We start from the raw sequence: 19,828 nt of genomic DNA on the forward strand, positions 1-19,828 counted from the left end.
TTGTGTTTTGAACCATCACATATACCGAGCACTAAGTTGATAAACTGCTCCCCGGAACCATTCTGAAGGGCAAACACTCAGCTCAGCACTTCAGGAGCCCATCTCGTGTGCGTGTTCCATATTCCTTCGTAATCCACTTCACCTGTGTGGACTTCACTCAGTCCCTCAGTTCCATGAGCTCTCCTGCCGCTGCTCAGTCGCCCTGCATCAGGAGCAGAGGAAACGGCCTCAAGTTGCGCCAGGGGAGGTTGAGTTTGGATCTGGGAACAATTTCTTCCCCAAAGGGCTGTGGGGCATTGGAACAGGCTGCCCAGGGCAGTGCTGGAGTCACCATCCCTGGAGGGTTGGACAGACGGACATGAGGTTCTCAGGACATGGGGCAGTGCCGGGGGTGGGGGAACGACTGGACTCAAGGGTCTTGAGGCTCTTTTCCAACCAAAATGATTCTGTGATTCTATCACCATCACCACGAGTAACTTCCATTATCAGCCAGTTTTGCCATCTGCCTTTCCCTCCTGCTTTTTGGGGCACCCGCAACAACTCATAGAATCATAGATCCATATGATCGTTTTGGTTGGAGATCACAGCTGTGAAAGAAATCCCTGTTGTTCTCTCATGGGAACCTGCGGTGGATTTATTGAAGTCTGTGGCGAGGGACCTCTCTGGATGCCTTTGCGAAGCTGAGCAGGCAGCAGGTTCTCTCCTCTCCACCTGCTCACTGACTCTCTGGGGCAACCCCAGCAGAGTGAGACATAATTTCCTCTTTCCTATAATATTATGTTCATATGTGTGTCCACAAATGTATTTTTTACACTTTCTCTACCATCATTTATTGCACTTCCTACCGGTCTGGATGTCAGACTGCAGCTGGCCGTAGCTCCTCACATTCTCACTCGGAACTAAATTGTTCTGATAACAAGATGATCTGAAACAAACCCCGATCCTCCACAGTTGGTAGTTTGACTCCTCCTAGTATGAGTTTCCTCTGAGCACTGGAGTGAAGGCGCCCAGGTTTGCTGTGTCACATCTTCTCACCCATCAGCTTGAGCTCGATCCTCTTGGGATGGCACCTCAGGTGTGGGACGCTCTGACTGTCCAAGCCGCGAAGCCATACGTAGGCAGCTCGCTGAAATTTTTGGCTCTAGCCTGATCTTGTCTCCACGTTCTTGCTATCTGCCTTGATTATCTATGATTCCTGCAATCTTTCCAATGTTTCAGAGCTTGGTATTACCTTCCAAGTTGTTTCTCAAGATATTTCTCGGCCTGCTTTATTGCACGTTCACGTCAATCTGCCCACGTTACCGGTCCTTTCCACTTCCCTTGTTTAGACATGACTTCAGGTTTTTGAACAGGGCCTTGCTGGTTCCTAGGGACACCCTTGCCCACGGCATCGTGCCTGTTGTGCACGTGTGAATGAGAAAAGCAACGTCTTTCAAAGCGTCCACGTAAATGTTCCCTTGGGTGTACACGTCTAAATGAAAAGATATGGTGGATGCACATGGAATCACAGAATGTCCTGAGCTGGAAGGACCCACAGGATCATGGAGTCCAACTGCTGTCCCTGCACAGGACACCCCACAGGTCACCCCGTGTGTCTGAGGACGTTGTCCAGTCTCTTCTTGAACACTGTCAGGTTGGGCCGTGACACCTCCTTGGGGAGCCTGTCCAGCACCTCTGAGTGAAGAACCTTTTCCTCATGTCCCACCGACCCTGTGGTGCCCGAGGCTCCATCTGCTCTGCTGGGTGTCCCAGCAGACAAGTGACACGTCTTGCTGCGGGTTTTCTACAACAGCTTCTCTGTGCTGGGGCTGAGACGCTGCTGGGATGGAGCGGGTGGAGGGAGCTGATACACCGAATTAATAAATACTATCACAGCACTCACCAGCTTCCCGCCACCGGAGCAGACATGGAGAAGATGGAGCCATGTGGGGAAGGGGCTGGTTACAAGCAGAGCTTCAAGCCTTTGCAAGTTGATGGCAAGAAAAGGAAATCTGGCAGTTGATGTGCCCAAGTAACTCACCATTGTCACACTCAGTCCCCCAGCCAAAAGCAGGACTCAGTTGTTTTTAATCAAGATCAACAGCTTTCCTGAATCCTCGATGCAGCACAGCATCCCCACCTCGTTGGGTTTCAGGAGCTCTGTAGATCCCCAGCCCAGCCCTGCTCACCAGGGTCACAGAGCAGATCACACAGGTGGGTCCAGGGGGTTTGAATGGCTCAGAGAAGGAGACTCCACACCCGCTCTGGGCAGCCTGGGCCAGGCTCTGGCACCTCCCAGCAAACAAGTTTCTGCTCATGTTCACATGGAGCCTCCTGTGTCCCAGTCTGTGCCCACTGCCCCTCACCCTGGCGTTGGGCACCACTGAACAGAGTCTGGTCCATCCTGACACCCACCCTGAGATATTGATCTATTGATCAGATCCCTCTCAGCTTCTCTTCTCCAGCTCAACAGCCCCAGCTCTCTCAGTTCTTTCACAAGAACCAGATTTGCCTCCTAATGAGCTTATCTCAGCCATCAGAGCAACAAAAAAGCCCTGAGGGACAAAATTCAGCAGAAATTCAGCAGGCACCAACACGCGTCTGCATTCTGCAGTCACTGGGAAGCATCCAGCTCCTCAGGTGAGAGGTGGTGTGTTCCTACAACAGGGATCTTCCCTCCCCTCCGAAAACATCATGAGAAAGAAAAATAGACATTAATTTCTTTCTTCCTACCCTTGCAAGTCCAAAGCATCTCCCCAGTGCTGCAGGCCCAGACTTTTCACCACCCTGGTGGTACCAAGCAACCTGGCGTGCCCTGGGGTCTGGTGTGGGGTGTCCCCAAGTGTCCCTTGTTCCAGGGCTGAACGCAGCTTTACCTTATGGGGCAAATCAGGCGGCTGCAGATCTGTCCTGGCTGGGTGTCCTGGGTACGTGACATCCTCTCCCTGCGCTGCGTGTGCGTTGGCCTTGGCAACAGCACCGATTCGTGTCTCCCTTATCACACATCCACCTATAAACTCCAATGAATCCAGTTTTACTCCTGCTAGTTAAAGTAGAAAAGAGTCCAGACAATCAAATCTTTCAAAAGTAATTTATAAAGAAAGTTTCCATTCAGTAGTACAAAATTATATGTAACCATCACTCCGGAACACGTCACCCGCAGAGGAGCAGCGAGGCTGCACACTCGGATTAAAGGCACATGGCAGGATACAGAAGGTACACTCCAAACCTCCAATTAGCTCCAGGTTTCAGAGACAAACTGTCTTCAGTAAATAAGAATTTAAAGGACGCTGGAGCAGATGCTGTCATCCCAGAGCGTGTTACTGCCCTGGGATCAGCCCCTCTGAAATGATCTGAAGTGTTTCGCCTGAAACCTGAGATGAGCACATACCAGCTCAGATCAAAGCTCTCATCTCATCTCACCCGAGTGGACCCCTGGAAATCCTCTGGTCCTTCTACACCGTCACCTGCCTTTTAAATCTTAGACACGTGCGCAACCTCCTCAAATCAGGCATTTCCTTGGTCCATGTTCCTCCCAGTTAGCGCTGGCCCTCGCTGGGCACCACCAGGGAAGTGTCCGCACGGCCCTGGCAGTGGGGGTCCCTGCACTCCCCACAGCGACTCTGTCAACGCTTTGATTTCACAGAATAACTGATCAGTAGAACAGGAACGTGTCACGCTAATTTAACTCTTAAGGGATTACAGCATCCAAAGTCTAAGACAGGACGTAAGACACAGGACATGTGGACAAACGGAACCAGAACTGCATCATAACTTCAGGGACTACTGCTTTAAACTTGCCATTCCTGATGCGTCCAGGCAAAGGCCCTCGAGTTCGAAGGCCACGTTAAAGCAATATTCCGTAAGGTTCAGCAGATCTCTTCTGGATCCTTTTTCCTCTGAGGACAGAGGAAATGTTCTCCCTTCTTGCCACGAGTTCACTCTGTAACCGTTTCCCACTGTGCCAATCACACCAGGTGAAAACAGGAGCACTAATCACTGCTGTATTCTAGATTATCTAGTTCCTCATCACCTCCCTCTGACCACACTTCCCTCCAAGGCAGGTTTGAAGGATTACCTGACACCTGAGGCACAGCTGCCTGGATCTCCCAGCTCTTCCAGCTCTGATTTGGGTGGGTGGGTTCTCTCCAGCCTTTGGAGCTCCCACCTCTGTGGCAATAATGCTGACAACAGAAGGGACAGAGATCCACACCGTTACAAAACTGTGACATGGCACAGAGCAGCATCTCCTTTGAGAAGAAAACATATTCTCCTATGTCTTGCCAAAGCTTTCATTCCACTATGTTCAGTTGTAATTTTCTGAGGGTATGGGGTATGTCTTCTCCAAAGAGGTGTCCCTGTATTGAGTGTCACACTTACCAGCCATAATCATTAGTGGCAACAGGCTGGGGCCTCCAGAGGCTGATCGAGGCTAAACAGATTCCTATCAAACAACATTAGGTGGTTAAGACTTGACACTGCCAGAGTTTATCCACTTATTTGTTTTTTAAAGTATTTTTCAAGATTAACGCATTTAACAGGAACTATGGTACAGTCTAATACAAGTCAAACCACTTTGATCCCTTTCTATCCACTTCAAGGCTACAACCTACAGTAAGATTTTATTGAAGAAAGGCCAAAAACTTCCTTCCAATATCACCGACTATGAACACTTCTGTGTACAGGAAGCAGGAATTCAGCTATGATACTGCAAACGCACTCCGTTTTATCTACACAATGAGCAAAACTGTTTCTAAAGACGGTGGGCTGGCTCCGTCGCAGCCCAGACCCGCAGCAGGTGAGCAGTGGCTACCGGTCCTTGACGTGGCCGTTGCTGAGATGGGTTCTGTTGTTCAGCGGCTCAGACCCGTTGCGCTGGATGTAATTGTTGCTTGTGACATTGCTGAAATACGCCATCCCGTTCTTCTCCTTTTCCTTAATCTTTTCTCTTTCTTCATCCCTGTCGCTTTCTTCGGTGTCGCTCCTCATGTCCTTCTCCATCTATGGGAAAACAGAAATGAGAAGCAATACAAACACAGAGCCAGCTGAGCCCCAGGCTGAACATCCATCTGCTGCCCCAGCCTCTGCCTTTGGCACATGGTTCCACCACGTCACAGCATCTCAGCCTGGCTGGGTTGCAGGAGCTCTGCAGATCCCCAGCCCCACCTGCTCACCAGGGTCACAGAGCAGATCACACAGGTGGGTCCAGGGGGTTTGAATGGCTCAGAGAAGGAGACTCCACACCCGCTCTGGGCAGCCTGGGCCAGGCTCTGGCACCTCCCAGCAAACAAGTTTCTGCTCATGTTCACATGGAGCCTCCTGTGTCCCAGTCTGTGCCCGTTGCCCCTCACCCTGGCGCTGGGCACCACTGAACAGAGTCTGGTCCATCCTGACACCCACCCTGAGATATTGATCCATTGATCACATCCCTCTCAGCTTCTCTTCTCCAGCTCAACACCCCAGTTCTCTCAGTCTCTCCTCATCACAAAGATGCTCCAGACCCCTCAGCACCCTTTGGCTTTACATCACCTTTGGAAACAGATTCTCTCCATCTCTTTGATTTCAGTGCAATCCCAGCTGTGACCCTGACAAACATCAGGAATTGCTGTACGGGTTGGGAAGTAGCACCAAATTGCAGGACAATTGTGTAAGACCGAGGAGAAACACCTCACTACTTGAAAATAAGGATGGGGAGGGGAAGCAGTTAATCAAGCTCTTTTACATCTGCCAACGGGGACAAAAAGGGACAAACTTCTGCCCACGTGTGGCCTGGGGGTTGCAGGTTGAGCACTTGGGGCAGTCTGACAACATCACTTTCCAATGAACTCAACACTAAGCCTCTCAACTCCAACTACGTTCAGTCTTATGTTCAGGTTTTGCCTCTTGCTATTGACTGAGAGATCTGTAACCCACTCTATTTTATATTTATATTTAATTCATTGCCTTAAAGGAAGACAAAGAAGAAAAAACATGATAAAACAATAGTTTAGAAAAGCAGGCGAGCACTTGCTGGCTTCTCAGGCTATTTCTACTCTGCAATAAAAGACGCCAAAATTGGGGACATATTCACGGTGTCACACTCTCTGTTGGAAAGAGGGTTCTGAGGGAAAGCAGCAAATCCATCTGCGACCCGAGCTCTGGAAAGTGCTCAGGGCTGTGTCAGATGCTGAACGGACACCTGTGGTCTCCGTTTACTCTGCTTGTTCTGGGATTCTCGTGAATCCCATTAAAAAGTCTGTTTGGTCCGATGCTCTTTCTGGAGATCACTGCACCCAAATGCAGACAGGGCTTGCAAGAACCCAAACCCGCACTGAACTCAAACTGCCTCCATTGACAAGACAGGTAGGAGATGCTGTTGTATCTTCTGTCAACAACCTGTACCTCACGTCGTTGGAATTGGCTGTTCAGGAACTACACAAGAGTCTTGTTCTGCAGCAGAAGGACAAATACTAATAGTTGATATTCCTGTCTATCCCTTCATGGCCATGGAATGTGGCCGAGGCCCTAAAACCCACGAGGTTCCCAAAGGAACCATCCAGCTGTGTGAGTTACTGCGATGTAGCAGGGAACGAAACTTCTTACTTCAGGATCTGGGCTGAGTTCTGATCACTGGGGATTAGGGGACGTCACGTGAGAAGGTGACACAGATAATCCCGTAGCCAGAGAGGAAACCGCGGAGATCAGAAAATCCCATGAGAAGAACGTGAACTTCTGACTGGAACGAGAACTTCGTGGCTCTCAAAATGGGGAGAATGTCCTGTATACTTGCTTTGGGCTACTAATTACCATTGAAACCATCTGGTTAGGATGACTTTTATTTGCCGTTGACTGCTCAATATGGAAAGAACTCAAATATCTTTTTGCATCAAATGCGGCAGATGATTTTTAGACAAAATAGGAACAATTTTGGATACGCTTCAGTATTTTTCTCCCTGCTGGTTCATTTCTTTCTAATAAGGCTGTTTATTACCTCACCATTTTTGCACTGTAATAACCGAAATGCTAATTCAGCCCACACTGGATTAGGAAAACAACAAAAGGGCGTCTTCAGTTGCATCTTCATTTTCTCCTCTGTGAAGTCTCTGTTTCCTAATTTGCAAGTAATTTGCTCTCTGCCACCTCAAGGGACGGCAGATAAAGAAAACGGGGACGATATGCATGAAGATGAGCCTTTAATTCTTGTTCTCGGTTCCTGTAAGACAGAATTCCCCAGTTGGATGCTAATAAAGCAGCTGATCCTGGGCTAGGAGGTCACGTCCCACAGGCGCTGCCTTGTTATTCCTGGACTGTGTCCTCGGCATGTGGCCGATCCAATGCCCCTAGGTCACGTCTTTGATTTTGGGATGAATTTCAGGCTGAGCAGCTGTTTGGTCTCACAGCAAATATTACAGGCTACGGTCAGAAAGAGTGGGATGCATTTCACTGAAGCTCACAGGGCTGCATCTCCAACATTCATCCAGGGTTCTCTGTGACTGGTGGCGATGAGCAGCATTACCAGGGTGCAGTTTTGAACTGGTCACACTTTGGACACGCCTGCTTGCCTCTATTGCTATGAAAAGAGTCCGGACAGCTGGTTCAGACAGAACTATGTGCTCTGGAGACGTCTGCAGCACCGCAAGACAAACCAGACAAACATATAAATGATCTGGATGCTGGGGCAGAGTGAACTCAAAGCAAGTTTGCTGAAGAGACAAAGCTGGGAGGAGTGGCTGATATGGCACAGGATCAGAGCTGGACAGGCTGGGGAACTGGGCAAACTGGAACCCTGTGAGATTCACCAGGGGAGTGTGAGGAGGAACAACCGCAGGCGCCAGGACGTGCCGGGGGCTCAGCAGCTTCGCTGAGAACAACCTGGAGGTCCTGGCAGATGCCCAGTTGAACAGGAGCCAGAAATGTGCCCTTGTCCCTCCTGGGCTGTGTCGGGACGAGCGCTGGCAGCAGGTCAAGGGATTCTTCCCCTCTGCTCGGTGCTGGTGAGGCCATAGTGGGGGTGCTGGGTCCAGTTCTGGGCTCCCCAGCACAAGACAGACATGGACACACTGGACAGAGTCCTGCAAAGATGATGGAGGAACCGGAGCATCTCACATTGGAGAAAAGCTGAGAGATCTGGGATGTTCAGCCTGGGAAGGGGAAGGCTCAGGGGATGCTGGGAAAGTGCCAGAGCCTTCTTAGCAGTGCCCAGTGACAGGACAAGGGGCAACGGACACAAACTGAAACACGAGAAGCTCCCTTTGAACACCAGGAAACAGTTTTTTACTGTGAGGGTGACCGAGCATGGCACAGGGCACACAGATTTTTTGTGAGATATTCAAAAGCCATCTGGACGTGGTCCTGGGCAACCTGCTCTAGGTCACATTGATTGAGCCAGGAAGATGGAGTTACAAGAGTTACAGAGGTGCTTTCTATCCTCAGCCATTCTGTGATTCTGTGATCTCAATAACACCATAATTAAAAATCCTGCACTATAAAGGGAGCACTTTTGCACCGGCCTCCCCAGTCATGATGACTTTTGCTGCCTCGATTTCTTAGTTTTGTTACAACTGAAAATCATACTGGGCCAAGTGCTGGATGACTCAGATGTCACTCGCTTTGTTCATGGAAATCTCCACTGGACTCCAATCCACATTTTTCTTGAATACAAGCATCAGAAGCGAGCCAAACATTGTAGTGACTTTAAAAACTTACTCTTTTTTTGCCAGCTTTCCCTAATAATATTGAGTCTTCCTTTCACCTCACTGTTAAAAACATATACGTTTAATTTCACTAGGGCAAGAAGGAATCCATCCCAGATGAAGCCCTGCGCTCCCAAGCACTGTGGGTGGACCCTCCCTCCCCATGTCACACACAGGGGACAACAAACTGGTCCATACCGTGCCCTGGAGGATGAACTTGTAGACCATACGAATAATCAAGCAGGACCAGAAGACATGGAGCAGCTGCAGAATGATCAGGAGAGTATTCACGAAGTAGTATCCGAAGAAGGGTTGGAATATCTCCATGGAGTAATAGTAGGTGTTATAGAGCACTCTGCAAAAGAGAGGGAATTGCAGCGGAGGGAAAACATTAATAAAGCTGTAATTAAGCCCCAGAAAGTTTCAGATCATGCACCTCCTCCTTACATAAAACAGATGTGAGCCAGGTCTCAGTTCCCCACCAGAAGTAAGTGGGGGCAGAGCCACAGGGCGAGGGCTGCTCTGCAGTGCACTGCAGGACTTTAGGAACTCCAAGGCAAACCACCCTCCTTTACCCCAAGGCAGGCGCAACAGCCACGTGGCACTGCAGCCCATGCAAAGGGCACAGACACACGCTCAAGGATCGAAAAGCAAAGGCTACAGCTATAGATTCGGCCCCCAGCTGAATGAGGCTGCCTCTCAGAAGGCAGCTTTGCCATTTCCCTTGACTGCAGCAGACTCACGTGTAGGGGAAAACGACCAGGCGGCTGATGAGGAAAACAGCGGAGAAGATCATAAAGAGGCTGTCGCAAGTTTTTTTCCACTTCATGTAATTGAATATCTTAGTTGGCTGGAAGGAGAAAGAACAATAAAACAGCAGGCCAAGACCGTGCATCTGCACATGCTCCAGGGAGCTAACGAGCCAGATACAGGACAATCTGTGTGTGGGTAATCCTGCCTCTTCTAGGCTGGGTCTGATCAGTCCTGAGTTATCTGTGAAACACCGTAATGCACGGCCCGTGCTGAGCCAGATCAAATGCACCCTTTGGCTGGAGAACAGCGCTGCTCTCCAGGCTCTGCCTGGCACGTCCGCTGTGGAACTCACCTCTAGGAAGCAATCGGAGGCATCGTGAATCACCAGCACCAGCGTCCCGATGCGGATGTAATTGGCACAGTATGAGAAACTGATGAGGAAGATGGTTGCAGCGTGATGGACGATCTGCTCCTTGAAGTCCTGAAGGGGACAGCAGAGAATAAAATACATCAATACAGCACAGAATAAAACACATAACGTCCTTCTGCCCGTTTCAAGTGTGCTTCCTGCAGGTAGCAAGGAAAGCTCTCTACCCAATGACTAAGAAACCTCCCACTATAAGGTCTTACCCTTATAACTCTTTTACCAAACGCATTCCAGAAATGCAGACAACCAAGAGACCCAGGAATGAAGAGTTTATGGTACAAACTGAGGATCTCACAGCAAAGAACGCTCTCTCCCTCCACCAGTAATGGTCCCGTGATGGTGCAAATCAGATGACAGAAGAGCCAGCGATTCAGTACAAACTCAACACAAAGCTTTCTTTCTGTCACAAAGCGGTGCCCACATCCATCTCTGTGCCCCTGTGCCTGTTTGCACAATCATCGCAGACCCTCAGGATCACTGGTGGAGACTCACAACTACACTGTGCTTGTAAGAACATATTTGCAGCCTCAATGCCCGTGTGTGCTGGTGCAACCACGCAGCACTGTCTGCTGGGGCACAGGCACTAGAGACACAGGCAGCTTAACTGACAGAGAATCATCTCTTTTCCTGTCTAAAAGCCTAGAAGAGTCTCAGAAGAGCAATTTTAAAGTTTAGATTTGAAGTTTGGATTGAGAACATTGCAGTAGTTTGCACCTTTCTGTGTCACGTTTTGTGCTCTCCACTTCCCAGAGGAGAGGGAAGCCCGTGGCTGGGAATGGCAATTCCTGCGATCAGCAAGGACAGAGTCCCCCAAAACCTCAGACTGTCAGGGATCACTCTCCTGAATCCCCGCCTGGCTGGGTTGCAGGAGCTCTGCAGATCCCCAGCCCCACCTGCTCACCAGGGTCACAGAGCAGATCACACAGGTGGGTCCAGGGGGTTTGAATGGCTCAGAGAAGGAGACTCCACACCCGCTCTGGGCAGCCTGGGCCAGGCTCTGGCACCTCCCAGCAAACAATTTCTGCTCGTGTTCACATGGAGCCTCCTGTGTTCCAGTCTGTGCCCGCTGCCCCTCACCCTGGCGTTGGGCACCACTGAACAGAGTCTGGTCCATCCTCTGACACCCACCCTGAGATATTGATCCATTGATCAGATCCCTCTCAGCTTCTCTTCCCCAGCTCAACACCCCAGTTCTCTCAGTCTCTCCTCATCACAAAGATGCTCCAGATAAACACTAAAAAGCAGAAGGCTGCACACCCTGCTACCCCCCCAAGCCTCTACGATTAAAATAAACCTGTAAAGACACAGAGGAGAAGAGCGCCCCTGGTATCTGTTAGAGCCCCGGGCCCTCACCTCGATGATCTTGAGACATTGATCACATTGATCAGATCCCTCTCAGCTTCTCCAGCCAAACAGCCCCAGCTCTCTCAGCCTCTCTCTCTCTCTCTCCTGAGTGTTCACCTTGGGTCCTGTTTCACACGGCTCTTCCCCGAGGCTGCCACTCACCTTTCTTTTCACATCGAAGGGCAGTGTGAAGACCAGGGACCAGTAGAAGGAGAGTTCCAGCAGGTAGTACCAGAACAGGGAGGGCTGGAGAGGCTGTGAGAGGGGAAGAGATGGGGAAATACCATCAGATCAAGCAGAGCAAGGGCTGGAAGTGAAGGCTCCTTCCTCATCAAAAGAATATTAGCCAACCAAACCAACACTTCACGGGGAAACACTTCAAGTGAACAATGTGGTCACTCACTGAATCCCAGTGTGAAAAGTAATCTGCATTGTTCTGGGTAATTTCTTTGGGGTTTCACAGCTGGAAAACTAAAGGCTTAGATGCACCCAGCAAGGTATGTGCTATTTAACAAGTAATTTTTTGCTGCTGTGGCACTATATGGCCTCTTAAACCTCAACCTGTTTGATAAGAAAAAATTACTATGACTAAAGCAGCTTTGCAACTAGCACTTCCAAAGAATCACAGAGCATGGTGCTCCCAAACCCCGATCTATCTGGGCTTTCTCTACCCCAGGTGTTGATTTATGGCCTGCACAGATTTTAGTTTGTTTTCCTTCACAGCACCAGTGACTGGCCACAAGCAGCACAGCTGGATGCACTGGTGCTGCTGGGGGATGTTAACATCTGCCAGAGGTTATCCAAACAGGAGGTCTGGATCAGAAGGGACTTTTGTCCACAAATATAAGATTATCTGGGATAACTGGCTTTCCTTTTGTTGTTGTCTGTAGGACAAGGCATGGTCTGTTTGGTAGAAATTATATTTACTCCATTCTTTGTTCCTGCACACACAGGTCTGTCCTTGCCCTTTCTTGCTCTTTGCCAGCAGGATATCACCAGCTCCGGTTCTGGCCTTTCCTGCTTGTTAGAGCTGTTGGAGGTGCGTGTTGCGTCTACACGGCCAGGTTTTGGTAGCAGGGCCGCTGCTCTGAGAAGGTGCCAGAAGCTGCCCCGTGCCCAACCAAGCCAGGTCCAGATGGTTCCAAGACAGATCTGCCAAAGCTGAGCCCATCAGCTGGGATAATTTATTTAACAAGTAGTAAAAACTGCTGTGTAACAGCCGTCCCTTCCAACCTGGGATTCCACGATTCTTCGGTACAGCTAAACACGTGGCGCTCAGAGCACGTCCTCTGTTCTGCACTCCATTGAGGTCTTTGCTGCTTCTCCTCAGGCAACGTGTTCTTCTCTGGGCTGCGTCTCCTCCACAAACTAAACAGACTGGAGTGTTCCCATTTTCCAGGCTCTTGGCTCACCCGGTCAAACTCCCACTTGCCCTTTATTGGTGCAGCCTCCTCCTGCTTTCCTGACTCACCCTCTACTGCCTTTAGATCACACCAGATACAAAGATGCTTTCCCTTGGTGAGGATCTGGCTTTGAATTCTTAGGGCTTGTGGGTCCAAATTTAATTCAGTGCCCTCTCTTTCATCACTAATATAACCGGATTTTCAAAAGATATTGAAAGACGATGATTTAAACCAGCAGCTTTCCCTCTTGCATAACTCACCTGTTGTGGATATCCCGTCCAGCACTCTCTGTGGTCCCAAAGCCAAGGCTTCTGGAAAGGAAATGCAACATGCATGTGAGAATGCCAGAGGAATTCTTCTCTTATCAACTCACTCCTTTAGCTCGTTACCACTACAGACCGTGTTGCGTTTTATTGCAGGCAGAGCTGGTTGCGCTGTCTGGAATTAATTTGACAAGAAACTTCCGCTACAGGAACCTGCGGCTGCTTGTGACACTGCCAATTTGTGGCTATTGCACTGGAATTTCGCACGGTGTCCAGCACAGTTCCAAATCAAATCGCTCAGGGACAATTTCTACCAACTTGTTGCAGCCCTCTACAAGTCTGGGGTAGTGGTTTTAAATATCTTCAAATATTCTTACAACTATTTCATTACGAATCTCTGTGGTTTGGAGAAAAATGTAGGAAGAAGGCTGGAAATTTGTGTGTCAGGAACATATTTTTTCCTCTACTGGTGAGGATCACCCTGCAGCCTAAGTGATGAACCTCTGAGAATATCTGACTTGGTTCATACTTCAAATCAAACTGGTAGTTTAGAACTTGGCAGCTCAGAAACTTTCACAGACGTACGGCAACTAAAGTCCCCAAAAGTTCTTCCCGCATGGAGCACCCCTTGGGTAAGGAAAATCAATAAATACAGTTATGAAATTGCAGTCCATGCTCCAAAGGAAGGTCGAGTTTTTACAACACACAAACAGGCCCTGCAGCTTCCACCTCAGGTCAGCGTTCCAGCTCCTGCCCCCCCGAAATGTATTTTCACACAATCTCAATTTTCTTCTGCTTTGCCAGAAGAAGAAGAAACCTCTTGGTTTTGAGCCGGAGTTTTTAAAACAAGCACAGGCCAGGACGTCTGTGGTTTGATACGCGTGCTGTGCAGAGGACACGCACCAAGCCGGTGGGAAAAGCTCTGTGAGAAGGTCAGAAAGGACACGTTTGACAACAAAACCTGCCAGCTTTGCAGGTCCCAGCAGGTGGAACAGCAGGTGGCACTGCCTGTGTACTCACGTCGTACAGGACGGCCAGGCCAGTGAAGAACGCCGTGATGTAAAACAGAAACCTCCAGCTACAAAGAAACAAAACAAAGGAAGTTAGAACCCCATTCATTAACCACCAAGCTGCAATTCAGCATTTCAATAACATTCATTCAAAGAATCTCACTACTAAGGCAAAGACGTACATTAATATGTTCAAAGTTTGCCTGGATCATAACAGAAGTAGCTCTTCTGCTTTTAGGGATGGCAGAGAACACAAGAATCCTGCTGACTGAAATCACCCAGAGCACCATCCCAAACCTTCTGAGCCCTGACAGATGCACGGCTGGGACTCAAACAGCGCCAACCTCTCTCCCAGGCTTTTGCAGATCAGGCACGCTAAATTCATGATCATGGAAAGTAATTAATTACTGCCAGGTTTGGTCTCAGTAATGATTTACCCACATTAAACCCACACGGAAGCACATGTGAGCTGTTGGCCCAGTTCGGTGGACAGGGGCAGGTCACACTGAATATACACACGTATGGTGAGGAATGAGGGGGTTTCACCCCATCATAAAAGCACAGAGAATCTTTAAAGGAGTAAAACTGTCTAAACCAGTCCTTTAATTCCCAAAAACCTCCATAACAAATAAGCAGCAGCCACTCATTTCAACCAAGCTCAGCGGAATCCTCCTGTAGTGTGGAACGGTGAGTCAGGACTAACACTCATGGAACGGTCTGATGTGAGGTTTATTTTGTGTCTCCACATAACACCGAGGATTTCCACGAGGTCGTTTCCACAGAGTTTTGCTCTTTGGAAAACAGGAGCTTTCACACCGGCGCCTTTTTCTGGCTCTAGAAAAGGGTTTTGACCCGCAGGATGCTGAAGCCAACGGTCAGCAGAGCACAACGCAGCGCTGCCTGCGGCTTCTGAAAGCAACGGCGTGCAGAGCAGCTGCAGAAAAGGTGCGGCTGGAGGAGTCAGCAAAGCAAAGAGAAGTCACGGGAAAGCAACAGAAAGGTTGATTATTCTGGAGGCACCCAAACAGCAGCAAAGCGGCAAGATGCAAAACAGGAGGGAGATTTTCAGGCACAACTGTGTTTCCATGTCAGCCTGACCAAGTCAGAAACAGAGGCCCTGTAAGGAATAAAGGTGAGACGGGAGAAAAAGGAGACTTGGGAGAGAAAATAAAGGGGGAAAGCAAGGGGTGTTTCAGTAATGGAGAAGCAGTAGAGCACTGCAGAAGAAGCAGGTGGGGCAGGGAAGACCCAGGATGCTCCCTGTACTGGGTGGATGCAGACTGGGATGTATTGAACTGGGATGCTCTCTGCACTGGGTGGACACTGGGATGTAACAAACTGGGATGTTTTCTGCACTGGGTGGGCACTGGGATGTACTGAGCTGGGATGTTCTCTGCACTGGGTGGACACTGGGATGTACTGAGCTGGGACGTTCTCTGCACTGGGTGGATACCAGGATGTACTGAGCTGGGATGTTCTCTGCACTGGGAGCACACTGGGATGTACTGAGCTGGGATGTTCTCTGCACTGGGAGGACACTGGGATGTACTGAGCTGGGACGTTCTCTGCACTGGGTGGATACCAGGATGTACTGAGCTCAGCTCTGGTGAGCAGCCCCTATTGCTCACGGTTTGTGCTCCTGCTCACCAGGCCTCGCAGAACTTCTTGGACAGGCTGGGCCGGTCTGCATTCCTGCGGCGCCGGAACCATCTCTCCACCTTCCTGACGGGCAGGTCGCTCTGTTTGGCTAAACCGATCAGCTCGCCCTGGAAAAGAGGGGAGGGAGGAGGGATCAGAGCCAGGTTTGGAGATCAGAAGGGGCAGCTGGTCTGACCCAGCACAGAGCCCAGCTGGAGGCTCCTGGGAAGCCCAAATCTGTCCAGGCCAAGGCATCTTTCAGAAAGCTGTCCATTCCTAAAGACCTCGGATAGTAGGAAATCTTTCCCTTCCCCCTGTAAGCAACTGGATTGGTGTTGAATATTGAAACTTTACATTTTTTACACTAACTTCCCCAGTTTCAACTGTCAAACTCTGCTCGTTTCCTCACAGGAGTTTGTTGTCGAATCACTTAAAGTCCCTTAAATCTGTCACTTCAAAAAATATTTGCTGCAGCTTCAACAGCTTTTGAAGATCTGCACCAAATCTTGTCCTGCCTTTCAGTATTCTGATGTATTACCGGCCACAATCTGACTGACACCGTGAGCAGAGGCAACACCATTTTCTCACTGGATATTCTTCCTGTTGTACTAAACCTGTTACAAGTATTTTTTCAATAGACTACCCACAGGAATCCTGCAATTACCTTCCTCCTTGTCCTTAAGCTCTTAAAGAGTTCAGCATGTGATGTGAAAAATTGTCATGTTTTATATTCCCTCTGGAAGTGTCATCATGGATAGCTTTATATTTTAAGTAAAATAATAGTTTTTCACAGAATGCATTAATGATATCATGTGAGAGCGACTCGCATAGTCCAAGCACGTCGTACAAAAGTGTGTCCATCACCAATTTTCAGACGTGCTTCTTTCTACTCTTACTCAGTGACTTTTTGTGGTGGAGACAAATGGAGACACTGATTTATATCTCCGGTTGCTCCACGATGTGGAATTCCTCCCAAAGAGAAGGATGCTGCGAACAGTAAAATCTCACTGTGCGTTGGACAAGGAAAAGCTGCTGTGTGAGAGCTCATGGGAGAGGGAAGAAGCTGCAAGGCTGCCTGAAGTGTAACCAGTGAACGGAGAGCGAGGCAGCAGCTCTGTCCTTGCTCCACGTCCTGCCGCTCTCAGGGGTCTCGTGGTGAGGATGAGCTCCGGTAACACAGATTTGCTGAGATAAAAGTGCCCCCAAAAGTGCCACCCAGTGCAATGTGGATGCAGGTGGGGAAAACCTGCTCCAAAGCCAGGCCTTGGGTTAAACCTCTGCGACAGGAGTTTGGTGAGCAGTGACAGAGCCCAGGGAACGGCAGCAGATGTGCCAGGGAGGGTCAGTGGGACATCAGGAAAAGGTTCTTCACCCAGAGGTGCTGCACACTGAACAGGCTCCCAGGGAGGGGTCACGGCCCAACCTGACAGTGTTCAAGAAGAGACTGGACAACGTCCCCAGACACACGGGGTGACCTGTAGGAGGTCCTGTGCAGGGACAGCAGTTGGACTCCATGATCTGTGGGTCCTTCCAACTCAGGACACTGTGATTCTACTGAGAAACATAAACAGGCAAGAGGATGGTCAGGGACAACCACATAAGCAACTATTCCTGAGAACCCTGCTGTGCAGAACGGCGGGCTGCGTGACCCAGATGAATCCCTGCATTTTTATTTTGGCCTCCATTCTTTTACTTTTAACCTGGTACTGAACATCCTGGGGGTCCATGTGCCCCACTGCCGTGTGAACCGTGCTGCAACAGCCTCGTCAAGACAGCAATGTGTTTGCGCCAGGACTGCGGCTCGGGGCTGGAACCCCAGCCCTGTGCTCGCACACCCTAGCTAAGGGTTAAAAGCCATTGCTGCAGGTCAAGGACGCCTGCAAAAAGGAGCTGAAAGGACATCTGACTCCTTTCCCCGCCACAGGGGCCACATCCAGGGACTCCACTGACAAGCTTCAATCCTAATACTGCCTGACAATTCGCAATCCTGCCAATGCTGCTTCTCTCAGCGGCAGCTGTTATAACCCTGGCTTATCCTGCCAAGCTCTTCAAGATCACTCATGGGAAAACTACCCACCATTTGTGTTGGCAGCTTGCTGACACTCCTTACAATCTCTTGATGATGGACACGACTTCACTTGGCTTCCTGAAGGGCCAATCTCAAACCCATAGATTGCACAACAGAACGACTCACCCCAGAAGCAGCAGCACCGAGCAACCCACACCTGCTGAGCTGCGAGGACAAGCAACGGGGGAGTTCAGGACCGCTGACGTGACAGGGATTTGCGAGGATATGAAAAGAAGCCACCACAGAATGGCTGGGTTGGAAGGGACCTCTGGATGTCCAACCTCAATGATCAAACAGAACTATCCAGAGCTGGTTGCCCAGGACCATGTCTTCTGAATATCTCCAAGGATGGAGATTCTTCAGCCTCTCTGGGCAACCTGTTCCAGTGCCTGGACACCCTCACAGAAAGAAAGCATTTCCTGATTTTCAGACAGAGCCTCCCATGTTCCAGTTTGTGCCGTGTACAAAGCAAACACAAGAGGGAATACGATTTGTCATTATTTCCTTTGGGAGAACAGTTTCCCGTCTGTAGAAGTTTGGGATTGAAGTGCTCTGAATGCCACCTACAGAAAGCAGCTGCTGTCACATCTTCAGAAGCAGAACAGCCGGTGGCATTTGCAGAATGATCTCTGTGGCTGGTGGTCCATGCTACAGTGGTTCCTCCTGCTTTGTGGAGCTTCCAAGTACAAGGGGCATTACCCAACTTTAGCATTCCAAATGTGATTTTATTTGGCTGAAGACACAAGCGCTAAATCCAGAGGACAGTGAAGGAAGGGAAGACTCACCTCTTTAGGGTTCTTGCAGCGCGTAGTGTAGAATGTTTCAAGCACAGGGTTGGGCTGAGCTTTTGGTCTCTGCTTGTCTCTCACACCCAGTTTGCTGCTGAGGGGCAGGGCTATGGCTCTGCGGAAGAAAAGATAAAGGTCCAGCCAAAGATGGAACAGTGATTTCTGATATTGCAGCACTGCTAGAACATGATGTAGTACATAACAGCTGCCTCCCACGTTTGAAATCTAAGTACAAGTATCATGTCAAGCAGATAAGACAGATAAGCTGAGAAGAAAAAAACCCACGAACTTACAGCAGAAACAGTGAGGCCTGTGTTCTGCTGTCCTGAGCTCTGTGTTGTGATGTCCAAAATTACATGAGGCTGGGAAATGCTGTTTCCCGCTCCATCGACACCTGAACCCACCGTGCTTGGGCATGCAGGATTGCAGCACAAAGCCTGGGGCTGCAGATCAGTGCTCCCTGGCCTGCCCGCAGCTCCTGCAGAGAACCGCAGCGATGACAGAGCATAAACGTCGGTCACCACTCGATCCAGAACACTGAACACGCACGGCAGCCGCTTGAGCTCAGGACTTGGCTCGGGATCAAGAGGGAGGATCAAGATCTGCGGTGTCAGCGCAGAAGAGAAGTGCTGCTGGAGCACGAGGGGCTCGGTCTCTGCTGGAATAACTTACCGCCGGTTTTCCTAATGCGCGTCAAACGGGTTGTAAAATAAGGACATAGCAACGAGAAAGCTGGGCACGAGGAACCAATGCTTTATGCTAGCTGAGCATCTTCAGAGTTTCGCAGTGAAACAGCGCAAATTAAATAATCCACATAAAGAGAAAAAGTTAGCAAGGGGTAACAGAACCAGGCACGGAATGGCTGTGTCCAACGGTTCCCCCTCTGCTCCAAACACGCTTCTCTCCCTCGGCAACAGGAACAGCCTCACCCGCGGTGTGAACTGAGGTCCTGCATGGACACGGCACAAACGGGAAGCTTGGTAAACCCGTGTTTATAAACACCACCCAAATTAACTGCGTTCTCCTTGACTTTCTGGAGAATCAGTTGTTCCTTAGTATCCTTATTATTATCCTTATCCTGATTACTGAGTTTCTTGGTAATCACTACCTTTTACACACTGCCACTGGCACGCAGTTCGTCTCATTAGGAAAAAAGAGCTTTTCTGCACCGCTGCTGAACACCGAACATGCAAAACCTCTGGGAAACCTTATCTCTGCGTTTTGGAGTAAAAGTTTATTGCTTAAGGTGCTACCAGCTTCCCCTGGGCCACCAATGGGGAATGAGGGCTGAGGGGTCGGGGTGGTTACGAGCTGTGGACGCCATGGAGAGGACGCGAGTGCTGAGAGCCACGTCTGCTCTGTCTGCCCGTCCTCATGTCAGGCAGGTCCTCCGACCAGTCATCCCTAACGATTTGGACACTGAATGAGATTTAGTTTGCCCTTCCCCTTTCCCTTCCCCTTTCCTTTCCTTTCCTTTCCTTTC

General features: G+C 49.6%; 2 protein-coding genes across 5 annotated transcripts in view; both read right to left on the bottom strand.

Moving 5' to 3' along the window:
• The window catches only part of LOC136113159 (uncharacterized), a 194,843-nt gene that overhangs the window by 157,859 nt on the left and 17,156 nt on the right, over positions 1–19,828 (bottom strand). The gene's annotated exons all lie outside the window — the stretch shown is intronic.
• Positions 3,057–19,828, bottom strand: part of CERS4 (ceramide synthase 4) — a 50,538-nt gene continuing 33,766 nt past the window's right edge. For all 4 annotated transcript variants that reach the window (XM_065858154.2, XM_065858153.2, XM_071799725.1 and 1 more), the window contains 9 exons: positions 18,343–18,460; positions 15,499–15,617; positions 13,862–13,919; positions 12,839–12,889; positions 11,338–11,430; positions 9,757–9,885; positions 9,395–9,501; positions 8,850–9,006; positions 3,057–4,980 (listed from right to left, as the gene is read on the bottom strand). In XM_065858154.2, coding sequence (XP_065714226.2) covers positions 4,789–4,980; positions 8,850–9,006; positions 9,395–9,501; positions 9,757–9,885; positions 11,338–11,430; positions 12,839–12,889; positions 13,862–13,919; positions 15,499–15,617; positions 18,343–18,460 — 1,024 coding nt within the window. In that variant the 3' untranslated portion in view covers positions 3,057–4,788. The remainder of the gene's footprint in view (positions 4,981–8,849; positions 9,007–9,394; positions 9,502–9,756; positions 9,886–11,337; positions 11,431–12,838; positions 12,890–13,861; positions 13,920–15,498; positions 15,618–18,342; positions 18,461–19,828) is intronic.

Source organism: Patagioenas fasciata, chromosome 27, assembly GCF_037038585.1.
Source record: "Patagioenas fasciata isolate bPatFas1 chromosome 27, bPatFas1.hap1, whole genome shotgun sequence".
NCBI classification, from domain to species: Eukaryota; Metazoa; Chordata; class Aves; order Columbiformes; family Columbidae; genus Patagioenas; species Patagioenas fasciata.